This window comes from Oncorhynchus clarkii, chromosome 17, assembly GCF_045791955.1.
Source record: "Oncorhynchus clarkii lewisi isolate Uvic-CL-2024 chromosome 17, UVic_Ocla_1.0, whole genome shotgun sequence".
Taxonomy (NCBI): domain Eukaryota; kingdom Metazoa; phylum Chordata; class Actinopteri; order Salmoniformes; family Salmonidae; genus Oncorhynchus; species Oncorhynchus clarkii.
In genome coordinates this window covers 1,755,508-1,775,507 of record NC_092163.1, presented here as the reverse complement: position 1 = coordinate 1,775,507, position 20,000 = coordinate 1,755,508, and the positions used below count along the sequence as shown (strand labels likewise).

Sequence of the window (20,000 nt, the reverse complement as noted above, 5' to 3'; positions counted from 1 at the left end):
AGAGGAGAGGAGGGACGGTGAGAGGAGCAGGAGAGGGGAGAGAGGAGAGGAGGGACGGGGAGAGGAGGGATGGGGAGAGGAGCAGAGGAGGGACGGGGAGAGGAGAGGAGGGATGGGGAGAGGAGCAGAGGAGGGACGGGGAGAGGAGAGGAGGGACGGGGAGAGGAGGGACGGGGAGAGGAGAGGAGGGACGGGGAGAGGAGCAGAGTAGGGACAGGGAGAGGAGCAGAGTAGGGACAGGGAGAGGAGCAGAGGAGGGACGGGGAGAGGAGAGGAGGGACGGGGAGAGGAGCAGAGGAGGGACGGGGAGAGGAGCAGAGGAGAGACGGGGAGAGGAGAGGAGGGATGGGGAGAGGAGCAGAGGAGGGATGGGGAGAGGAGCAGAGGAGGGACGGGGAGAGGAGCAGAGGAGGGACGGGGAGAGGAGAGGAGGGACGGGGAGAGGAGAGGAGGGACGGGGAGAGGAGAGGAGGGACAGGGAGAGGAGCAGGAGAGGGGAGAGAGGAGAGGAGGGACGGGGAGAGGAGGGATGGGGAGAGGAGCAGAGGAGGGACGGGGAGAGGAGAGGAGGAGGGACGGGGAGAGGAGCAGGAGAGGGGGACGGGGAGAGGAGCAGAGGAGGGACGGGGAGAGGAGCAGAGGAGGGACGGGGAGAGGAGAGGAGAGGAGGAGGAGCAGAGGAGGGACGGGGAGAGGAGAGGAGAGAGGAGGAGCAGAGGAGGGACGGGGAGAGGAGCAGGAGAAGGGAGAGAGGAGAGGAGGGACGGGGAGAGGAGAGAGGAGGAGCAGAGGAGGGACGGGGAGAGGAGAGGAGCAGAGGAGGGACGGGGAGAGGAGAGGAGAGAGGAGGAGCAGAGGAGGGACGGGGAGAGGAGAGGAGCAGAGGAGGGACGAGGAGAGAGGAGGAGCAGAGGAGGGACGGGGAGAGGAGCAGGAGAAGGGAGAGAGGAGAGGAGGGACGGGGAGAGGAGAGAGGAGGAGCAGAGGAGGGACGGGGAGAGGAGAGGAGAGAGGAGGAGCAGAGGAGGGACGGGGAGAGGAGAGGAGAGAGGAGGAGCAGAGGAGGGACGGGGAGAGGAGAGGAGAGAGGAGGAGCAGAGGAGGGACGGGGAGAGGAGCAGGAGGGACGGGGAGAGGAGCAGGAGAGGGGAGAGAGGAGAGGAGGGACGGGGAGAGGAGCAGGAGAGGGGAGAGAGGAGAGGAGGGACGGGGAGAGGAGAGGAGGGACGGGGAGAGGAGCAGGAGAGGGGAGAGAGGAGAGGAGGGACGGGGAGAGGAGCAGGAGAGGGGAGAGAGGAGAGGAGGGACGGTGAGAGGAGCAGGAGAGGGGAGAGAGGAGAGGAGGGACGGGGAGAGGAGGGATGGGGAGAGGAGCAGAGGAGGGACGGGGAGAGGAGAGGAGGGATGGGGAGAGGAGCAGAGGAGGGACGGGGAGAGGAGAGGAGGGACGGGGAGAGGAGGGACGGGGAGAGGAGAGGAGGGACGGGGAGAGGAGCAGAGTAGGGACAGGGAGAGGAGCAGAGTAGGGACAGGGAGAGGAGCAGAGGAGGGACGGGGAGAGGAGAGGAGGGACGGGGAGAGGAGCAGAGGAGGGACGGGGAGAGGAGCAGAGGAGGGACGGGGAGAGGAGCAGAGGAGGGACGGGGAGAGGAGAGGAGGGATGGGGAGAGGAGCAGAGGAGGGACGGGGAGAGGAGCAGAGGAGGGACGGGGAGAGGAGAGGAGGGACAGGGAGAGGAGCAGGAGAGGGGAGAGAGGAGAGGAGGGACGGGGAGAGGAGGGATGGGGAGAGGAGCAGAGGAGGGACGGGGAGAGGAGAGGAGGAGGGACGGGGAGAGGAGCAGGAGAGGGGGACGGGGAGAGGAGCAGAGGAGGGACGGGGAGAGGAGAGGAGGAGGGATGGGGAGAGGAGAAGAGGAGGGACGGGCAGAGGAGCAGGAGAGGAGGGACGGGCAGAGGAGCAGGAGAGGGGGGACGGGGAGAGGAGCAGAGGAGGGACGGGGAGGGGAGCAGAGGAGGGACGGGGAGAGGAGAGGAGAGGAGGAGGAGCAGAGGAGGGACGGGGAGAGGAGAGGAGAGAGGAGGAGCAGAGGAGGGACGGGGAGAGGAGCAGGAGAAGGGAGAGAGGAGAGGAGGGACGGGGAGAGGAGAGAGGAGGAGCAGAGGAGGGACGGGGAGAGGAGAGGGGAGGAGCAGAGGAGGGACGGGGAGAGGAGAGGAGAGAGGAGGAGCAGAGGAGGGACGGGGAGAGGAGCAGGAGGGACGGGGAGAGAAGCAGGAGAGGGGAGAGAGGAGAGGAGGGACGGGGAGAGGAGCAGGAGAGGGGAGAGAGGAGAGGAGGGACAGGGAGAGGAGAGGAGGGACGGGGAGAGGAGAGGAGGGACGGGGAGAGGAGCAGGAGAGGGGAGAGAGGAGAGGAGGGACGGGGAGAGGAGCAGGAGAGGGGAGAGAGGAGAGGAGGGACGGGGAGAGGAGAGGAGGGACGGGGAGAGGAGCAGAGGAGGGACGGGGAGAGGAGAGGAGGGACAGGGAGATGAGCAAAGGAGGGACGGGGAGAGGAGAGGAGGGACAGGGAGAGGAGCAGGAGAGGGGAGAGAGGAGAGGAGGGACGGGGAGAGGAGCAGGAGAGGGGAGAGAGGAGAGGAGGGACGGGGAGAGGAGCAGGAGAGGGGAGAGAGGAGAGGAGGGACGGGGAGAGGAGAGGAGGGACGGGGAGAAGAGCAGAGGAGGGACGGGGAGAGGAGAGGAGGGACAGGGAGAGGAGCAGAGGAGGGACGGGGAGAGGAGAGAGGAGGAGCAGAGGAGAGACGGGGAGAGGAGAGGGGAGGAGCAGAGGAGGGACGGGGAGAGGAGAGGAGAGAGGAGGAGCAGAGGAGGGACGGGGAGAGGAGCAGGAGGGACGGGGAGAGAAGCAGGAGAGGGGAGAGAGGAGAGGAGGGACGGGGAGAGGAGCAGGAGAGGGGAGAGAGGAGAGGAGGGACAGGGAGAGGAGAGGAGGGACGGGGAGAGGAGAGGAGGGACGGGGAGAGGAGCAGGAGAGGGGAGAGAGGAGAGGAGGGACGGGGAGAGGAGCAGGAGAGGGGAGAGAGGAGAGGAGGGACGGGGAGAGGAGAGGAGGGACGGGGAGAGGAGCAGAGGAGGGACGGGGAGAGGAGAGGAGGGACAGGGAGATGAGCAAAGGAGGGACGGGGAGAGGAGAGGAGGGACAGGGAGAGGAGCAGGAGAGGGGAGAGAGGAGAGGAGGGACGGGGAGAGGAGCAGGAGAGGGGAGAGAGGAGAGGAGGGACGGGGAGAGGAGCAGGAGAGGGGAGAGAGGAGAGGAGGGACGGGGAGAGGAGAGGAGGGACGGGGAGAAGAGCAGAGGAGGGACGGGGAGAGGAGAGGAGGGACAGGGAGAGGAGCAGAGGAGGGACGGGGAGAGGAGCAGAGGAGGGACGGGGAGAGGAGCAGAGGCGGGACGGGGAGAGGAGCAGGAGAGGGGAGAGAGGAGAGGAGGGACGGGGAGAGGAGCAGGAGAGGGGAGAGAGGAGAGGAGGGACGGGGAGAGGAGCAGGAGAGGGGAGAGAGGAGAGGAGGGATGGGGAGAGGAGCAGAGGAGGGACGGGGAGAGGAGAGGAGGAGGGACGGGAGAGGAGAGGAGGAGGGACGGGGAGAGGAGAGGAGGAGGGACGGGGAGAGGAGCAGGAGAGGGGGGACGGGGAGAGGAGCAGAGGAGGGACGGGGAGAGGAGCAGAGGAGGGACGGGGAGAGGAGCAGAGGAGGGACGGGGAGAGGAGCAGAGGAGGGACGGGGAGAGGAGCAGAGGAGGGACGGGGAGAAGAGAGGAGGAGGGACGGGGAGAGGAGAGGAGGAGGGACGGGCAGAGGAGCAGGAGAGGGGGGACGGGGAGAGGAGAGGAGGAGGGACGGGGAGAGGAGAGGAGGAGGGACGGGGAGAGGAGCAGAGGAGGGACGGGGAGAGGAGAGGAGGGACGGGGAGAGGAGCAGAGGAGGGACGGGGAGAGGAGCAGAGGAGGGACGGGGAGAGGAGCAGAGGAGGGACGGGGAGAGGAGCAGAGGAGGGACGGGGAGAGGAGCAGAGGAGGGACGGGGAGAGGAGCAGAGGAGGGACGGGGAGAGGAGCAGAGGAGGGACGGGGAGAGGAGAGGAGGGACGGGGAGAGGAGCAGAGGAGGGACGGGGCGAGGAGAGGAGGGACGGGGAGAGGAGAGGAGGGGGGAGAGGAGCAGGAGTGGAGAGACGGGGAGAGGAGCAGGAGAGGAGGGGAGAGGAGCAGGAAAGGAGGGACGGGGAGAGGAGCAGAGGAGGGATGGGGAGAGGAGCAGAGGAGGGACGGGGAGAGGAGCAGAGGAGGGACGGGGAGAGGAGCAGAGGAGGGACGGGGAGAGGAGCAGAGGAGGGACGGGGAGAGGAGCAGAGGAGGGACGGGGCGAGGAGAGGAGGGACGGGGAGAGGAGGGGGGAGAGGAGCAGGAGTGGAGAGACGGGGAGAGGAGCAGGAGAGGAGGGGAGAGGAGCAGGAAAGGAGGGACGGGGAGAGGAGCAGAGGAGGGACGGGGAGAGGAGCAGAGGAGGGACGGGGAGAGGAGCAGAGGAGGGACGGGGAGAGGAGCAGGAGAGGGGGGAGAGGAGCAGAGGAGGGACGGGGAGAGGAGCAGAGGAGGGACGGGGAGAGGAGCAGAGGAGGGACGGGGAGAGGAGCAGGAGAGGGGGGAGAGGAGCAGGAGAGGGACAGGGAGAGGAGCATTCAATTGCCATTCAAACAATAACTATTTTCTAATGAACTCAACCTTGAAGTCAAATGATCAGCTGATCTAGCCTACATCCCCGATGATCTAGCCTACATCCCCGATGATCTAGCCTACATCCCCGATGATCAGCTGATCTAGCCTACATCCCCAAATGATCAGCTGATCTAGTCTACATCCCAATGATCAGCTGATCTAGTCTACATCCCCGATGATCAGCTGATCTAGTCTACATCCCCGCTGATCTAGTCTACATCCCCGCTGATCTAGCCTACATCCCGATGATCAGCTGATCTAGCCTACATCCCCGATGATCAGCTGATCTAGCCTACATCCCCTCTGATCTAGCCTACATCCCGATGATCAGCTGATCTAGCCTACATCCCCGATGATCAGCTGATCTAGCCTACATCCCCTCTGATCAGCTGATCTAGCCTACATCCCCGATGATCAGCTGATCTAGCCTACATCCCCGATGATCAGCTGATCTAGCCTACATCCCCGATGATCAGCTGATCTAGCCTACATCCCCGATGATCAGCTGATCTAGCCTACATCCCTGATGATCAGCTGATCTAGCCTACATCACAAGAAAATGGCTACATTAAAAAAAGCAAAAAATGGTGAATTTGGCTATAGAAGCAGTAGAAATGGAATGAGGTTTAATTTTTGGGAACGCTGTTGAATGGAATGAGGTTTAATTTTTGGGAACGCTGTTGAATGGAATGAGGTTTAATTTTTGGGAATGCTGTTGAATGGAATGACAGTTTAATTTTTGGGAACGCTGTTGAATGGAATGACAGTTTAATTTTTGGGAATGCTGTTGAATGGAATGACAGTTTAATTTTTGGGAACGCTGTTGAATGGAATGAGGTTTAATTTTTGGGAATGCTGTTGAATGGAATGACAGTTTAATTTTTGGGAATGCTGTTGAATGGAATGACAGTTTAATTTTTGGGAATGCTGTTGAATGGAATGACAGTTTAATTTTTGGGAATGCTGTTGAATGGAATGACAGTTTAATTTTTGGGAATGCTGTTGAATGGAATGACAGTTACATTTTTGGGAATACTGTTGAATGGAATGACAGTTTAATTTTTGGGAATGCTGTTGAATGGAATGAGGTTTCATTTTTGGGAATACTGTTGAATGGAATGACAGTTACATTTTTGGGAATGCTGTTGAATGGAATGACAGTTACATTTTTGGGAATACTGTTGAATGGAATGACAGTTTAATTTTTGGGAATGCTGTTGAATGGAATGAGGTTTCATTTTTGGGAATGCTGTTGAATGGAATGAGGTTTCATTTTTGGGAATACTGTTGAATGGAATGACAGTTTAATTTTTGGGAATACTGTTGAATGGAATGACAGTTTCATTTTTGGGAATGCTGTTGAATGGAATGACAGTTACATTTTTGGGAATACTGTTGAATGGAATGACAGTTACATTTTTGGGAATACTGTTGAATGGAATGACAGTTTAATTTTTGGGAATGCTGTTGAATGGAATGAGGTTTCATTTTTGGGAATGCTGTTGAATGGAATGAGGTTTAATTTTTGGGAATACTGTTGAATGGAATGACAGTTTAATTTTTGGGAATGCTGTTGAATGGAATGAGGTTTAATTTTTGGGAATACTGTTGAATGGAATGGCAGTTTAATTTTTGGGAATGCTGTTGAATGGAATGAGGGTATAGTATTTATATATATATATGTTTAGCAGCTGCCCCACCAAAGGTCTGTGCACGGCCCTGGTGTGGTTGTCGTTCCTACCTGCACGAGGTCCAGTACCACCACTGGCTGCAAGACCCCTCTGTAGTGTTCCATCAAGACGTGTTCTGGTAAACCGGGCCGGGTCATGACGTGGTAGAGGACAGCGTCCAGCATGCCTTTACACACCGGCCTGTTCAGACTGCCGTCCACGATACGCCACGGACGGCTGACGAACGACACGTCACACACGCCGCCGCTGTCGTCCTCTTCCTCGCGCAGATCGCTGGCTTCACCATCCTCTTCCTCGCGCAGACCGCTAGCTTCACCGTCATCTTCCTCGCGCAGACCGCTAGCTTCACCATCCTCTTCCTCACGCAGACCGCTAGCTTCACCATCCTCTTCCTCACGCAGACCGCTAGCTTCACCATCCTCTTCCTCACGCAGACCGCTAGCTTCACCATCCTCTTCCTCACGCAGACCGCTAGCTTCACCATCCTCTTCCTCGCGCAGACCGCTAGCTTCACCATCCTCTTCCTCGGCTAGAGATGAAAATGGCTTCTCGCCGTCGCCCTCTGAGGAAAATAAAAAACACGATGAAACACACCGGTGAACAGATCGGGGGTCAGCTGTAGTCTCAGTGGTCTGGTTAACGGGGTCAGCTGTAGTCTGGTTAATGGGGTCAGCTGTAGTCTGGTTAACGGGGTCAGCTGTGGTCTGGTTAACGGGGTCAGCTGTAGTCTGGTTAACGGGGTCAGCTGTGGTCTGGTTAACGGGGTCAGCTGTAGTCTCAGTCGTCTGGTTAACGGGGTCAGCTGTAGTCTGGTTAACATGGTCAGCTGTGGTCTGGTTAACGGGGTCAGCTGTAGCCTCAGTCGTCTGGTTAACGGGGTCAGCTGTAGTCTCAGTGGTCTGGTTAACGGGGTCAGCTGTAGTCTGGTTAACGGCGTCAGCTGTAGTCTGGTTAACGGGGTCAGCTGTAGTCTCAGTGGTCTGGTTAACAGGGTCAGCTGTAGTCTCAGTGGTCTGGTTAACGGGGTCAGCTGTAGTCTGGTTAACGGCGTCAGCTGTAGTCTGGTTAACGGGGTCAGCTGTAGTCTCAGTGGTCTGGTTAACGGGGTCAGCTGTAGTCTGGTTAACGGCGTCAGCTGTAGTCTGGTTAACGGGGTCAGCTGTAGTCTGGTTAACAGGGTCAGCTGTAGTCTGGTTAACGGGGTCAGCTGTAGTCTGGTTAACGGCGTCAGCTGTAGTCTGGTTAACGGGGTCAGCTGTAGTCTGGTTAACGCGGTCAGCTGTAGTCTGGTTAACGCGGTCAGCTGTAGTCTGGTTAACAGGGGTCAGCTGTAGTCTGGTTAACGCGGTCAGCTGTAGTCTGGTTAACGCGGTCAGCTGTAGTCTGGTTAACGGGGTCAGCTGTAGTCTGGTTAACGCAGTCAGCTGTAGTCTGGTTAACGCAGTCAGCTGTAGTCTGGTTAACGCAGTCAGCTGTAGTCTGGTTAACGCAGTCAGCTGTAGTCTGGTTAACGGGGTCAGCTGTAGTCTGGTTAACGGGGTCAGCTGTAGTCTGGTTAACAGGGTCAGCTGTAGTCTCAGTGGTCTGGTTAACGGGGTCAGCTGTAGTCTCAGTGGTCTGGTTAACGGGGTCAGCTGTAGTCTCAGTGGTCTGGTTAACGGGGTCAGCTGTGGTCTAGTTAACGGGGTCAGCTGTGGTCTGGTTAACGGGGTCTGCTGTGGTCTAGTTAACGAGGCCAGCTGTGGTCTAGTTAACGGGGTCAGCTGTAGTCTGGTTAACGGGGGTCAGCAGTAGTCTGGTTAACGGGGTCAGCTGTAGTCTGGTTAACGGGGTCAGCTGTAGTCTGGTTAACGGGGTCAGCTGTAGTCTGGTTAACGGGGTCAGCTGTAGTCTGGTTAACGGGGTCAGCTGTAGTCTGGTTAACGGGGTCAGCTGTAGTCTGGTTAACGGGGTCAGCTGTAGTCTGGTTAACGGGGTCAGCTGTAGTCTGGTTAACGGGGTCAGCTGTAGTCTCAGTGGTCTGGTTAACGGGGTCAGCTGTAGTCTGGTTAACGGGGTCAGCTGTAGTCTGGTTAACGGGGTCAGCTGTAGTCTCACCTGTGCTCTGTTCTGTCTCAATGGTAGATGATGGTTCCTCATGTACCCTCTCTTCTTCTTTCCCTTCCTCCTCCTCTCTTCTCTTCATCCATCTCTCCTCTGCAGTCTCGTTCCTATCTTTCTCTTCAGGCTGCATCTTCTTCCTCTCAACCTCCTCTTCCTCCATCAGCGTTTCTCTTCTCCCTCTCTTACTACGTGGTTCCTGCTCTCTGGGGACCACCATTCTTCTCTTGCGGAGGAGGGGGTTGTGGTGCTTTCTGTCCCCAAAGGCAGAGGCTCCTTGTTGGGCTTGGTGTGGCCGGTCTCTCTGCCTCTCTGTGGAGGTCAGTAGCCAGGGCTCAGCGTGACTCAGTAACACCAGACGCACTGAGCTCCCTCCCACCTCCAACAACAGCTCTTCCTCCAGCAAGTCCTACAGCCAATCACAGAGGAGAAAATTGACACATGAACCAATCACAGAGCAGAGGTTGAGTATAGACAGGGAAGGAGACCAATCAGGGAGGAGTGTTTCAGGAAGGAAAGAGAAAGACGACAAACTCCAAATGAAATAGCGTTCACATGGAGTGTGTTTCAGTGTGTTACAGTGTGTTTCAGTGTGTCTCTACCTGTATGTTGTGTTTCAGTGTGTTTCAGTGTGTCTCTACCTGTATGTTCTGTTTCAGTGTGTCTCTCTACCTGTATGTTCTGTTTCAGTGTGTCTCTCTACCTGTATGTTGTGTTTCAGTGTGTTTCAGTGTGTTTCAGTGCGTCTCTACCTGTATGTTCTGTTTCAGTGTCTCTCTACCTGTATGTTCTGTTTCAGTGTCTCTCTACCTGTATGTTCTGTTTCAGTGTGTTTCAGTGTCTCTACCTGTATGTTCTGTTTCAGTGTCTCTCTACCTGTATGTTCTGTTTCAGTGTCTCTACCTGTATGTTCTGTTTCAGTGTCTCTCTACCTGTATGTTCTGTTTCAGTGTGTTTCAGTGTGTTTCTACCTGTATGTTCTGTTTCAGTGTGTCTCTCTACCTGTATGTTGTGTTTCAGTGTGTTACAGTGTGTTTCAGTGTGTCTCTACCTGTATGTTGTGTTTCAGTGTGTTTCAGTGTGTCTCTACCTGTATGTTGTGTTTCAGTGTGTTACAGTGTGTCTCTCTACCTGTATGTTCTGTTTCAGTGTGTTTCAGTGTGTCTCTCTCTACCTGTATGTTCTGTTTCAGTGTGTTTCAGTGTGTTTCAGTGCGTCTCTACCTGTATGTTCTGTTTCAGTGTCTCTCTACCTGTATGTTCTGTTTCAGTGTGTTTCAGTGTCTCTCTACCTGTATGTTCTGTTTCAGTGTGTTTCAGTGTCTCTCTACCTGTATGTTGTGTTTCAGTGTGTCTCTCTACCTGTATGTTGTGTTTCAGTGTGTCTCTCTACCTGTATGTTGTGTTTCAGTGTGTTTCAGTGTGTTTCTACCTGTATGTTCTGTTTCAGTGTGTCTCTCTACCTGTATGTTGTGTTTCAGTGTGTCTCTCTACCTGTATGTTGTGTTTCAGTGTGTTTCAGTGTGTTTCTACCTGTATGTTCTGTTTCAGTGTGTCTCTCTACCTGTATGTTGTGTTTCAGTGTGTCTCTCTACCTGTATGTTGTGTTTCAGTGTGTTTCAGTGTGTTTCTACCTGTATGTTCTGTTTCAGTGTGTCTCTCTACCTGTATGTTGTGTTTCAGTGTGTTTCAGTGTGTCTCTCTACCTGTATGTTCTGTTTCAGTGTGTTTCAGTGTGTTTCAGTGTGTCTCTACCTGTATGTTGTGTTTCAGTGTGTTTCAGTGTGTTTCAGTGTGTCTCTACCTGTATGTTGTGTTTCAGTGTGTTTCAGTGTGTCTCTACCTGTATGTTGTGTTTCAGTGTGTTACAGTGTGTCTCTCTACCTGTATGTTCTGTTTCAGTGTGTTTCAGTGTGTCTCAGTGTGTCTACCTGTATGTACCGCTGCAGACCTCTGGTACGTCCGTCTCTCGGGTCGACCAGGTGTGTGTGTAATGTCACCAGGTCGCGCCTGTCCAATCCGAAGGCTCCGTGTCTCTCCAGCGTTGCTCTCAGCTCTGCCACAGCACCAATGTCCTCTGGGCTATACCCTCTCTGAGTCACCAGACGCCCCTCACACACCTCTACGGAGGAGGAGGGGGAGAACGGGAGGGGGGAGGAGGAGGGAGAGGAGGAGGAGGAGGGATGGGCTCTGAGGGAATGGGAGAGTAAAGAGGGGAGGAGAGAGGGACCGTGTCTGGAGAAGTCTATGGGAGGAGAGTCTGAGAGGAGGAGGGAGGGGGAAGAGAGAGATGAGGGAGAGATGAGGGAGAGAGGAGGAAGAGAGAGATGAGGGAGAGAGGAGGAAGAGAGAGATGAGGGAGAGAGGAGGGAGGGGGAAGAGAGAGATGAGGGAGAGAGGAGGGAGGGGGAAGAGAGATGAGGGAGAGGGGAGGGAGGGGCAAGAGAGATGAGGGAGAGAGGAGGGAGGGGGAAGAGAGATGAGGGAGAGGGGAGGGAGGGGCAAGAGAGATGAGGGAGAGAGGAGGGAGGGGGAAGAGAGAGATGAGGGAGAGAGGAGGGAGAGGGAAGAGAGAGATGAGGGAGAGAGGAGGGAGGGGGAAGAGAGAGATGAGGGAGAGAGAGAATTCTTATGTGCTGTGGAGAGCGGTTTTTAGAGTGTGTGTGTGTGTACCTACCCTGGGTAATAAACAGTGTGTGTACAGGTGTGTGTACCTACCCTGGGTAGTAAACAGTGTGTGTACAGGTGTGTGTACCTACCCTGGGTAATAAACAGTGTGTGTGTACCTACCCTGGGTAATAAACAGTGTGTGTACAGGTGTGTGTACCTACCCTGGGTAATAAACAGTGTGTGTACAGGTGTGTGTACCTACCCTGGGTAGTAAACAGTGTGTGCACAGGTGTGTGTCGTAGATGTAGTCTCATGGTGCACGATTCCACCACGATACTATCGTTGGTGTTGAGGTTTCGGAGGTTGACGATCCCGGGAACGCAGTATCCACGCATCATCAGGTACTTGGTGTGGGACGCCTTGTGAGCCCTCACCTCGATCCCCCTCCGCCCCTCGTTCTCCTCTTCGTCATCATCATCCTCAGCCAGCACTGAGATACTGAGAGAAGAGACAAAGAGAGAGAGACAGATGGGGGCAGAGAGAGAGAGCAAGAGAGACAGACGGGGGCAGAGAGAGAGAGAGAGAGAGAGAGAGAGAGAGAGAGAGAGAGAGAGAGAGAGAGAGAGAGAGACAGACGGGTGCAGAGAGAGCGAGAGAGAGAGAGAGAGACGGGGGCAGAGAGAGAACGAGAGAGAGAGAGAGAGACGGGGGCAGAGAGAGAGCGAGAGAGAGAGAGAGACGGGGGCAGAGAGAGAGAGAGAGAGAGAGAGAGAGAGAGAGAGACAGACGGGGCAGAGAGAGAGACAGACGGGGCAGAGAGAGAGAGAGACAGACGGGGGCAGAGAGAGCGAGACAGACGGGGGCAGAGAGAGGGAGACAGACGGGGACAGAGAGAGCGAGACAGACGGGGACAGAGAGAGCGAGACAGACGGGGACAGAGAGAGCGAGACAGACGGGGACAGAGAGAGCGAGACAGACGGGGCAGAGAGAGAGAGACAGACGGGGCAGAGAGAGAGAGACAGACGGGGGCAGAGAGAGAGAGAGACAGACGGGGGCAGAGAGAGAGAGAGACAGATGGGGGCAGAGAGAGAGAGAGAGAAAGAGAGACAGACAGACGGGGCAGAGAGAGAGACAGACGAGGCAGAGAGAGCGAGACAGACGGGGGCAGAGAGAGCGAGACAGACGGGGCAGAGAGAGCGAGACAGACGGGGCAGAGAGAGCGAGACAGACGGGGCAGAGAGAGCGAGACAGACGGGGCAGAGAGAGCGAGACAGACGGGGGCAGAGAGAGAGAGACAGACGGGGGCAGAGAGAGAGAGATGGGGCAGAGAGAGAGAGAGAGAGATGGGGCAGAGAGAGAGAGAGAGAGAGACGGGGGCAGAGAGCGAGACAGACGGGGGCAGAGAGAGAGAGAGAGAGAGAGAGAGAGACAGACGGGGGCAGAGAGAGAGAGACAGACGGGGGCAGAGAGAGAGAGACAGACAGGGGCAGAGAGACACAGACAGGGGCAGAGAGACACAGACAGGGGCAGAGAGACACAGACAGGGGCAGAGAGACACAGACAGGGGCAGAGAGACACAGACAAGTGAAGGGAAACGAACCAAACGAAATGAAGGGAGAGACTAATTCAACACCCGTCTTTCATTGAATTATTATTTGAATGACTACTTCGCCAACACACTGTGAGCCATCATGTTCATGCACAAAATAAGAAAAGTAAATTAATGTTATCAAGTTAGTGTGGGGGGCCTCCCGGGTGGCGCAGTGGTCTAAGGCACTGCATTGCAGCGAGATGGAGTCGCTAGTGCGCGATGAGACAAGGACCAATTGTGCGTCGTCCCACGGACCTCCCGGCTGCAGCCGGACACCGGACACTTGGTCCTTGTCTCATCGCGCACTAGCGACTCCTGTGGCGGGCCAGGCGCAGTGTGCGCTAACCAAGGTCGCCAGGACGCCAGGTGCACAGTGTTTCCTCCGACACATTGGTGCGGCTGGCTTCCGGGTTCAGCGGTCATGGCTTTCAACCTTCGTCTCTCCTGAGCCCGTATGGGAGTTGTAGCGATCTTACAAGATACCACGAAATTGGGGAGACAAGACAATACGGATCTGGGGCTATAGGGGACTGTATAATAATATGGATCTGGGACTATAGGGGACTGTATAATAATATGGATCTGGGACTATAGTAGAATAATATGGATCTGGGGCTATAGGGGACTGTATAATAAATTGGATCTGGGGCTATAGGGGACTGTGTAATAATATGGATCTGGGGCTATAGGGGACTGTATAATAATATGGATCTGGGGCTATAGGGGACTGTATAATAATATGGATCTGGGGCTATAGGGGACTGTATAATAATATGGATCTGGGGCTATAGGGGACTGTATAATAATATGGATCTGGGGCTATAGTATAATAATATGGATCTGGGGCTATAGGGGACTGTATAATAATATGGATCTGGGGCTATAGGGGACTGTATAATAATATGGATCTGGGACTATAGGGGACTGTATAACAATATGGATCTGGGGCTATAGTATAATAATATGGATCTGGGACTATAGGGGACTGTATAATAATATGGATCTGGGGCTATAGGGGACTGTATAATAATATGGATCTGGGGCTATAGTATAATAATATGGATCTGGGGCTATAGGGGACTGTATAATAATATGGATCTGGGGCTATAGGGGACTGTATAATAATATGGATCTGGGGCTATAGGGGACTGTATAATAATATGGATCTGGGGCTATAGGGGACTGTATAATAAATTGGATCTGGGGCTATAGGGGACTGTGTAATAATATGGATCTGGGGCTATAGGGGACTGTATAATAATATGGATCTGGGGCTATAGGGGACTGCATAATAATATGGATCTGGGGCTATAGGGGACTGTATAATAATATGGATCTGGGACTATAGGGGACTGTATAATAATATGGATCTGGGGCTATAGGGGACTGTATAATAATATGGATCTGGGGCTATAGGGGACTGTATAATAATATGGATCTGGGGCTATAGTATAATAATATGGATCTGGGGCTATAGGGGACTGTATAATAATATGGATCTGGGGCTATAGGGGACTGTATAATAATATGGATCTGGGGCTATAGGGGACTGCATAATAATATGGATCTGGGGCTATAGGGGACTGTATAATAATATGGATCTGGGGCTATAGGGGACTGTATAATAATATGGATCTGGGGCTATAGGGGACTGTATAATAATATGGATCTGGGGCTATAGTATAATAATATGGATCTGGGGCTATAGGGGACTGTATAATAATATGGATCTGGGGCTATAGGGGACTGTATAACAATATGGATCTGGGGCTATAGTATAATAATATGGATCTGGGACTATAGGGGACTGTATAATAATATGGATCTGGGACTATAGGGGACTGTATAATAATATGGATCTGGGGCTATAGTATAATAATATGGATCTGGGGCTATAGGGGACTGTATAATAATATGGATCTGGGGCTATAGGGGACTGTATAATAATATGGATCTGGGACTATAGGGGACTGTATAACAATATGGATCTGGGGCTATAGGGGAAGTATAATAACATGGATCTGGGGCTATAGGGGACTGTATAATAATATGGATCTGGGGCTATAGGGGACTGTATAATAATATGGATCGGGGACTATAGGGGACTGTATAATAATATGGATCTGGGGCTATAGGGGACTGTATAATAATATGGATCTGGGGCTATAGGGGAAGTATAACAATATGGATTTGGGGCTATAGGGGAAGTATAATAATATGGATCTGGGGCTATAGGGGACTGTATAATAATATGGATCTGGCGCTATAGTAGAATAATATGGATCTGGGGCTATAGGGGACTGTATAACAATATGGATCTGGGGCTATAGGGGACTGTATAACAATATGGATCTGGGACTATAGGGGACTGTATAATAATATGGATCTGGGGCTATAGGGGACTGTATAACAATATGGATCTGGGACTATAGGGGACTGTATAATAATATGGATCTGGGGCTATAGGGGACTGTATAATAATATGGATCTGGGGCTATAGGGGACTGTATAATAATATGGATCTGGGGCTATAGGGGACTGTATAATAATATGGATCTGGGGCTATAGGGGACTGTATAATAATATGGATCTGGGACTATAGGGGACTGTATAATAATATGGATCTTGGGCTATAGTAGAATAATATGGATCTGGGGCTATAGGGGACTGTATAATAATATGGATCTGGGGCTATAGGGGACTGTATAATAATATGGATCTGGGGCTATAGGGGACTGTATAATAATATGGATCTGGGGCTATAGTAGAATAATATGGATCTGGGGCTATAGGGGACTGTATAATAATATGGATCTGGGGCTATAGTAGAATAATATGGATCTGGGGCTATAGGGGACTGTATAATAATATGGATCTGGGACTATAGGGGACTGTATAATAATATGGATCTTGGGCTATAGTAGAATAATATGGATCTGGGGCTATAGGGGACTGTATAATAATATGGATCTGGGGCTATAGGGGACTGTATAATAATATGGATCTGGGGCTATAGGGGACTGTATAATAATATGGATCTGGGGCTATAGTAGAATAATATGGATCTGGGGCTATAGGGGACTGTATAATAATATGGATCTGGGGCTATAGGGGACTGTATAATAATATGGATCTGGGACTATAGGGGACTGTATAATAATATGGATCTGGGGCTATAGTAGAATAATATGGATCTGGGGCTATAGGGGACTGTATAATAATATGGATCTGGGGCTATAGTAGAATAATATGGATCTTTAGGTGTGTATAGCTGTGTGTGTAGGTGTGTGTGTATAGGTGTGTGTAGGTAGGTGTGTGTATAGGTGTGTGTGTGTGTATAGGTGTGTGTAGGTAGGTGTGTGTATAGGTGTGCGCGTGTAGGTGTGTGTGTACCTCTTAACCACCTCATTGTCCACCATGGTGCTGTCCAACACCACTATGTGTTCGGGTATGGAGACGTGGACTGACAGCAGACCCAGAGTCATCAGACTGAGACAGGCCAGAGTGGCGCCCCCCGGGGACTCCAGGGAGAACTGCAACATCTGGAGAACGCGTGATTTAATTAACGGAACATTGATGAACGCCGTTATCTTATACAGGTGATCTCATTAAACCCAATTAAACAGTGTGTGAACTGAACAGAGGAATCAGCATCAGAGCTAGAACAAAGTACATATGAAGACAGTTGCTGCTATGTTTAGGAAGTGGCACTGGCATTTTCAGCTTTGTAGAGGAAACATCTCACTCTCAAATACTACAAACCACAAGGGAACTAAACCCACCTCCGTGAGATCCAGAGGGAGAGAGGGGTCAAGGCCCGACTCCGGCTCCTCCGTCTGGGTGAGAGGACAGGAGGCAGGGTCCCCGGAGGTAGACTCAACTCCACGGACGGTAAAAGACGAGACCTGTTCTTCCACTTGGTTGTGGGCCGCGTTGTCCTCGTTCTCCTCCAATTGCTCGTTCTCTGTGTTCTTCCCTCTGTCTTCTGTCTCCATATCTTCATCTTTCTCTTTTTCTCTCTCCTCCTCCCCTCTTTCCTTATTCTTCTCACTTCTCTCCTCCCCTCTCTCTCTCTCCATGCCCACCTCCCCTCTCTCCGTGCCCACCTCCCCTCTCTCCGTGCCCACCTCCCCTCTCTCCGTGCCCACCTCCCCTCTCTCCGTGCTCTCCCTCTTCTCCTTCTCCTTTCCTTCGTGTATGAAGACCGTGGAAGGGTGGTTGTCTCCAGTCCCGTTCTCACTCAAGGCCTGCATGAAGTCAAACACCTCTGTACACAGACCCATGGGCAGACGCCATGTAAAACACCTACAGGAGAGAGGAGAGTGGGGGGGAGAGTGGGAGGTGGCGAGGGAGAGAGGAGAGTGGGGGGGAGAGTGGGAGGTGGTGAGGGAGAGAGGAGAGTGTGGGGGGGAGAGTGGGAGGTGGCGAGGGAGAGAGGAGAGTGGGGGGAGGCGAGGGAGAGAGGAGAGTGTGGGGGAGAGTGGGAGGTGGCGAGGGAGAGAGGAGAGTGGGGGGTAGAGTGGGAGGGAGAGAGGAGAGTGTAGGGGGAGAGTGGGAGGTGGCGAGGGAGAGAGGAGAGTGTAGGGGGAGAGTGGGAGGTGGCGAGGGAGAGAGGAGAGTGGGGGGGAGAGTGGGAGAGAGAAGAGTGGGGGGGAGAGTGGGAGGTGGCGAGGGAGAGAGGAGAGTGGGGGGGGGAGAGAGTGAGAGGTGGCGAGGGAGAGAGGAGAGTGGGGGGAGAGAGTGGGAGGTGGCGAGGGAGAGAGGAGAGTGGGGGGGAGAGTGGGAGGTGACAAGGGAGAGAGGAGAGTGGGGGGGAGAGTGGGAGGTGGTGAGGGAGAGAGGAGAGTGGGGGGGAGAGTGGGAGGTGACAAGGGAGAGAGGAGAGTGGGGGGGAGAGTGGGAGGTGGTGAGGGAGAGAGGAGAGTGGGGGGGAGAGTGGGAGGTGGTGAGGGAGAGAGGAGAGTGGGGGGGAGAGTGGGAGGTGGTGAGGGAGAGAGGAGTAGTAGTGTTACTAACCTGTTGTAGTGTTACTACCCTGTAGTAGTGTTACTAACCTGTAGTAGTGTTATTACCCTGTAGTAGTGTTAATACCCTGTAGTAGTGTTAATACCCTGTAGTAGTGTTAATACCCTGTAGTAGTGTTAATACCCTGTAGTAGTGTTATTACCCTGTAGTAGTGTTATTACCCTGTAGTAGTGTTAATACCCTGTAGTAGTGTTAATACCCTGTAGTAGTGTTAATACCCTGTAGTAGTGTTAATACCCTGTAGTAGTGTTATTACCCAGTAGTAGTGTTACTAACCTGTAGTAGTGTTACTAACCTGTAGTAGTGTTACTAACCTGTAGTAGTGTTACTAACCTGTAGTAGTGTTATTACCCTGTAGTAGTGTTATTACCCTGTAGTAGTGTTATTACCCTGTAGTAGTGTTAATACCCTGTAGTAGTGTTAATACCCTGTAGTAGTCCTATTACCCTGTAGTAGTGTTATTACCCAGTAGTAGTGTTATTACCCTGTAGTAGTCCTATTACCCTGTAGTAGTGTTATTACCCAGTAGTAGTGTCACTAACCTGTAGTAGTGTTACTAACCTGTAGTAGTGTTATTACCCTGTAGTAGTCCTATTACCCTGTAGTAGTCCTATTACCCTGTAGTAGTCCTATTACCCTGTAGTAGTGTTATTACCATGTAGTAGTGTTATTACCCAGTAGTAGTGTTACTACCCTGTAGTAGTGTTATTACCCAGTAGTAGTGTTATTACCCAGTAGTAGTGTTACTACCCTGTAGTAGTGTTACTAACCTGTAGTAGCTAGTAGTGTTATTACCCTGTAGTAGTGTTATTACCCTGTAGTAGTGCTATTACCCTGTAGTAGTGTTACTAACCTATAGAAGCTAGTAGTGTTATTACCCTGTAGTAGTGTTACTAACCTGTAGTAGTGTTACTAACCTGTAGTAGTGTTACTACCCTGTAGTAGTGGTACTAACCTGTAGTAGTGTTATTACCCTGTAGTAGTGTTTACTAACCTGTACTAGCTAGTAGTGTTATTACCCAGTAGTAGTGTTACTACCCTGTAGTAGTGTTACTACCCTGTAGTAGTGTTACTACCCTGTAGTAGTGTTACTAACTGTAGTGGTGCTACTACCCTGTAGTGGTGCTACTACCCTGTAGTAGTGCTACTAACCTGTAGTAGTGTTACTAACATGTTGTAGTGTTACTAACATGTTGTAGTGTTACTAACCTGTAGTAGTGTTACTAACCTGTAGTAGTGTTACTAACCTGTAGTAGTGTTACTACCCTGTAGTAGTGTTAATAACCTGTACTAGCTAGTAGTGTTACTACCCTGTAGTAGTGTTACTACCCTGTAGTAGCTAGTAGTGTTACTACCCTGTAGTAGTGTTACTAACCTGTACTAACTAGTAGTGTTACTGCCCTGTAGTAGTGTTAGTAGTAGTGTTACTAACCTGTAGTAGTGTTACAAACCTGTAGTAGTGTTACTAACCTGTAGTAGTTTAACTAACCTGTAGTAGTGTTACTACCCTGTAGTAGTGTTACTACCCTGTAGTAGTGTTACTAACCTGTAGTAGCTAGTAGTATTATTATCCTGTAGTAGTGTTACTAACCTGTAGTAGCTAGTAGTGTTATTACCCTGTAGTAGTGTTACTACCCTGTAGTAGTAGTAGTAGTGTTACTACCCTGTAGTAGTAGTAGTGTTACTACCCTGTAGTAGTGTATCTACCCTGTAGTAGTGTATCTACCCTGTAGTAGTGTATCTACCCTGTAGTAGTGTTATTACCCTGTAGTAGTGTTATTACCCTGTAGTAGTGTTATTACCCTGTAGTAGTGTTAATACCCTGTAGTAGTGTTAATACCCTGTAGTAGTGTTATTACCCAGTAGTAGTGTTATTACCCTGTAGTAGTGTTACTAACCTGTAGTAGTGTTACTAACCTGTAGTAGTGTAATTACCCTGTAGTAGTGTTATTACCCTGTAGTAGTGCTACTAACCTGTAGTAGTGCTACTAACCTGTAGTAACTAGTGTATTACCCTGTAGTAGTGCTATTACCCTGTAGTAGTGTTATTACCCTGTAGTAGTGTTATTACCCTGTAGTAGTGTTACTAACCTGTAGTAGTGTTACTAACCTGTAGTAGCTAGTAGTGCTATTACCCTGTAGTAGTGCTATTACCCTGTAGTAGTGTTATTACCCTGTAGTAGTGTTACTACCCTGTAGTAGTG

The 20,000-nt window shown here is 52.2% G+C and overlaps 1 protein-coding gene across 1 annotated transcript in view; it reads right to left on the bottom strand.

Moving 5' to 3' along the window:
- Positions 1 to 20,000, bottom strand: part of LOC139370017 (general transcription factor 3C polypeptide 1) — a 74,364-nt gene that overhangs the window by 1,575 nt on the left and 52,789 nt on the right. Inside the window, exons 32-37 of the mRNA XM_071109306.1 lie at positions 16,554 to 17,076; positions 16,165 to 16,313; positions 11,443 to 11,678; positions 10,502 to 10,830; positions 8,569 to 8,980; positions 6,522 to 7,033 (exon numbers count right to left, since the gene is read on the bottom strand). Coding sequence (XP_070965407.1) covers positions 6,522 to 7,033; positions 8,569 to 8,980; positions 10,502 to 10,830; positions 11,443 to 11,678; positions 16,165 to 16,313; positions 16,554 to 17,076 — 2,161 coding nt within the window. The remainder of the gene's footprint in view (positions 1 to 6,521; positions 7,034 to 8,568; positions 8,981 to 10,501; positions 10,831 to 11,442; positions 11,679 to 16,164; positions 16,314 to 16,553; positions 17,077 to 20,000) is intronic.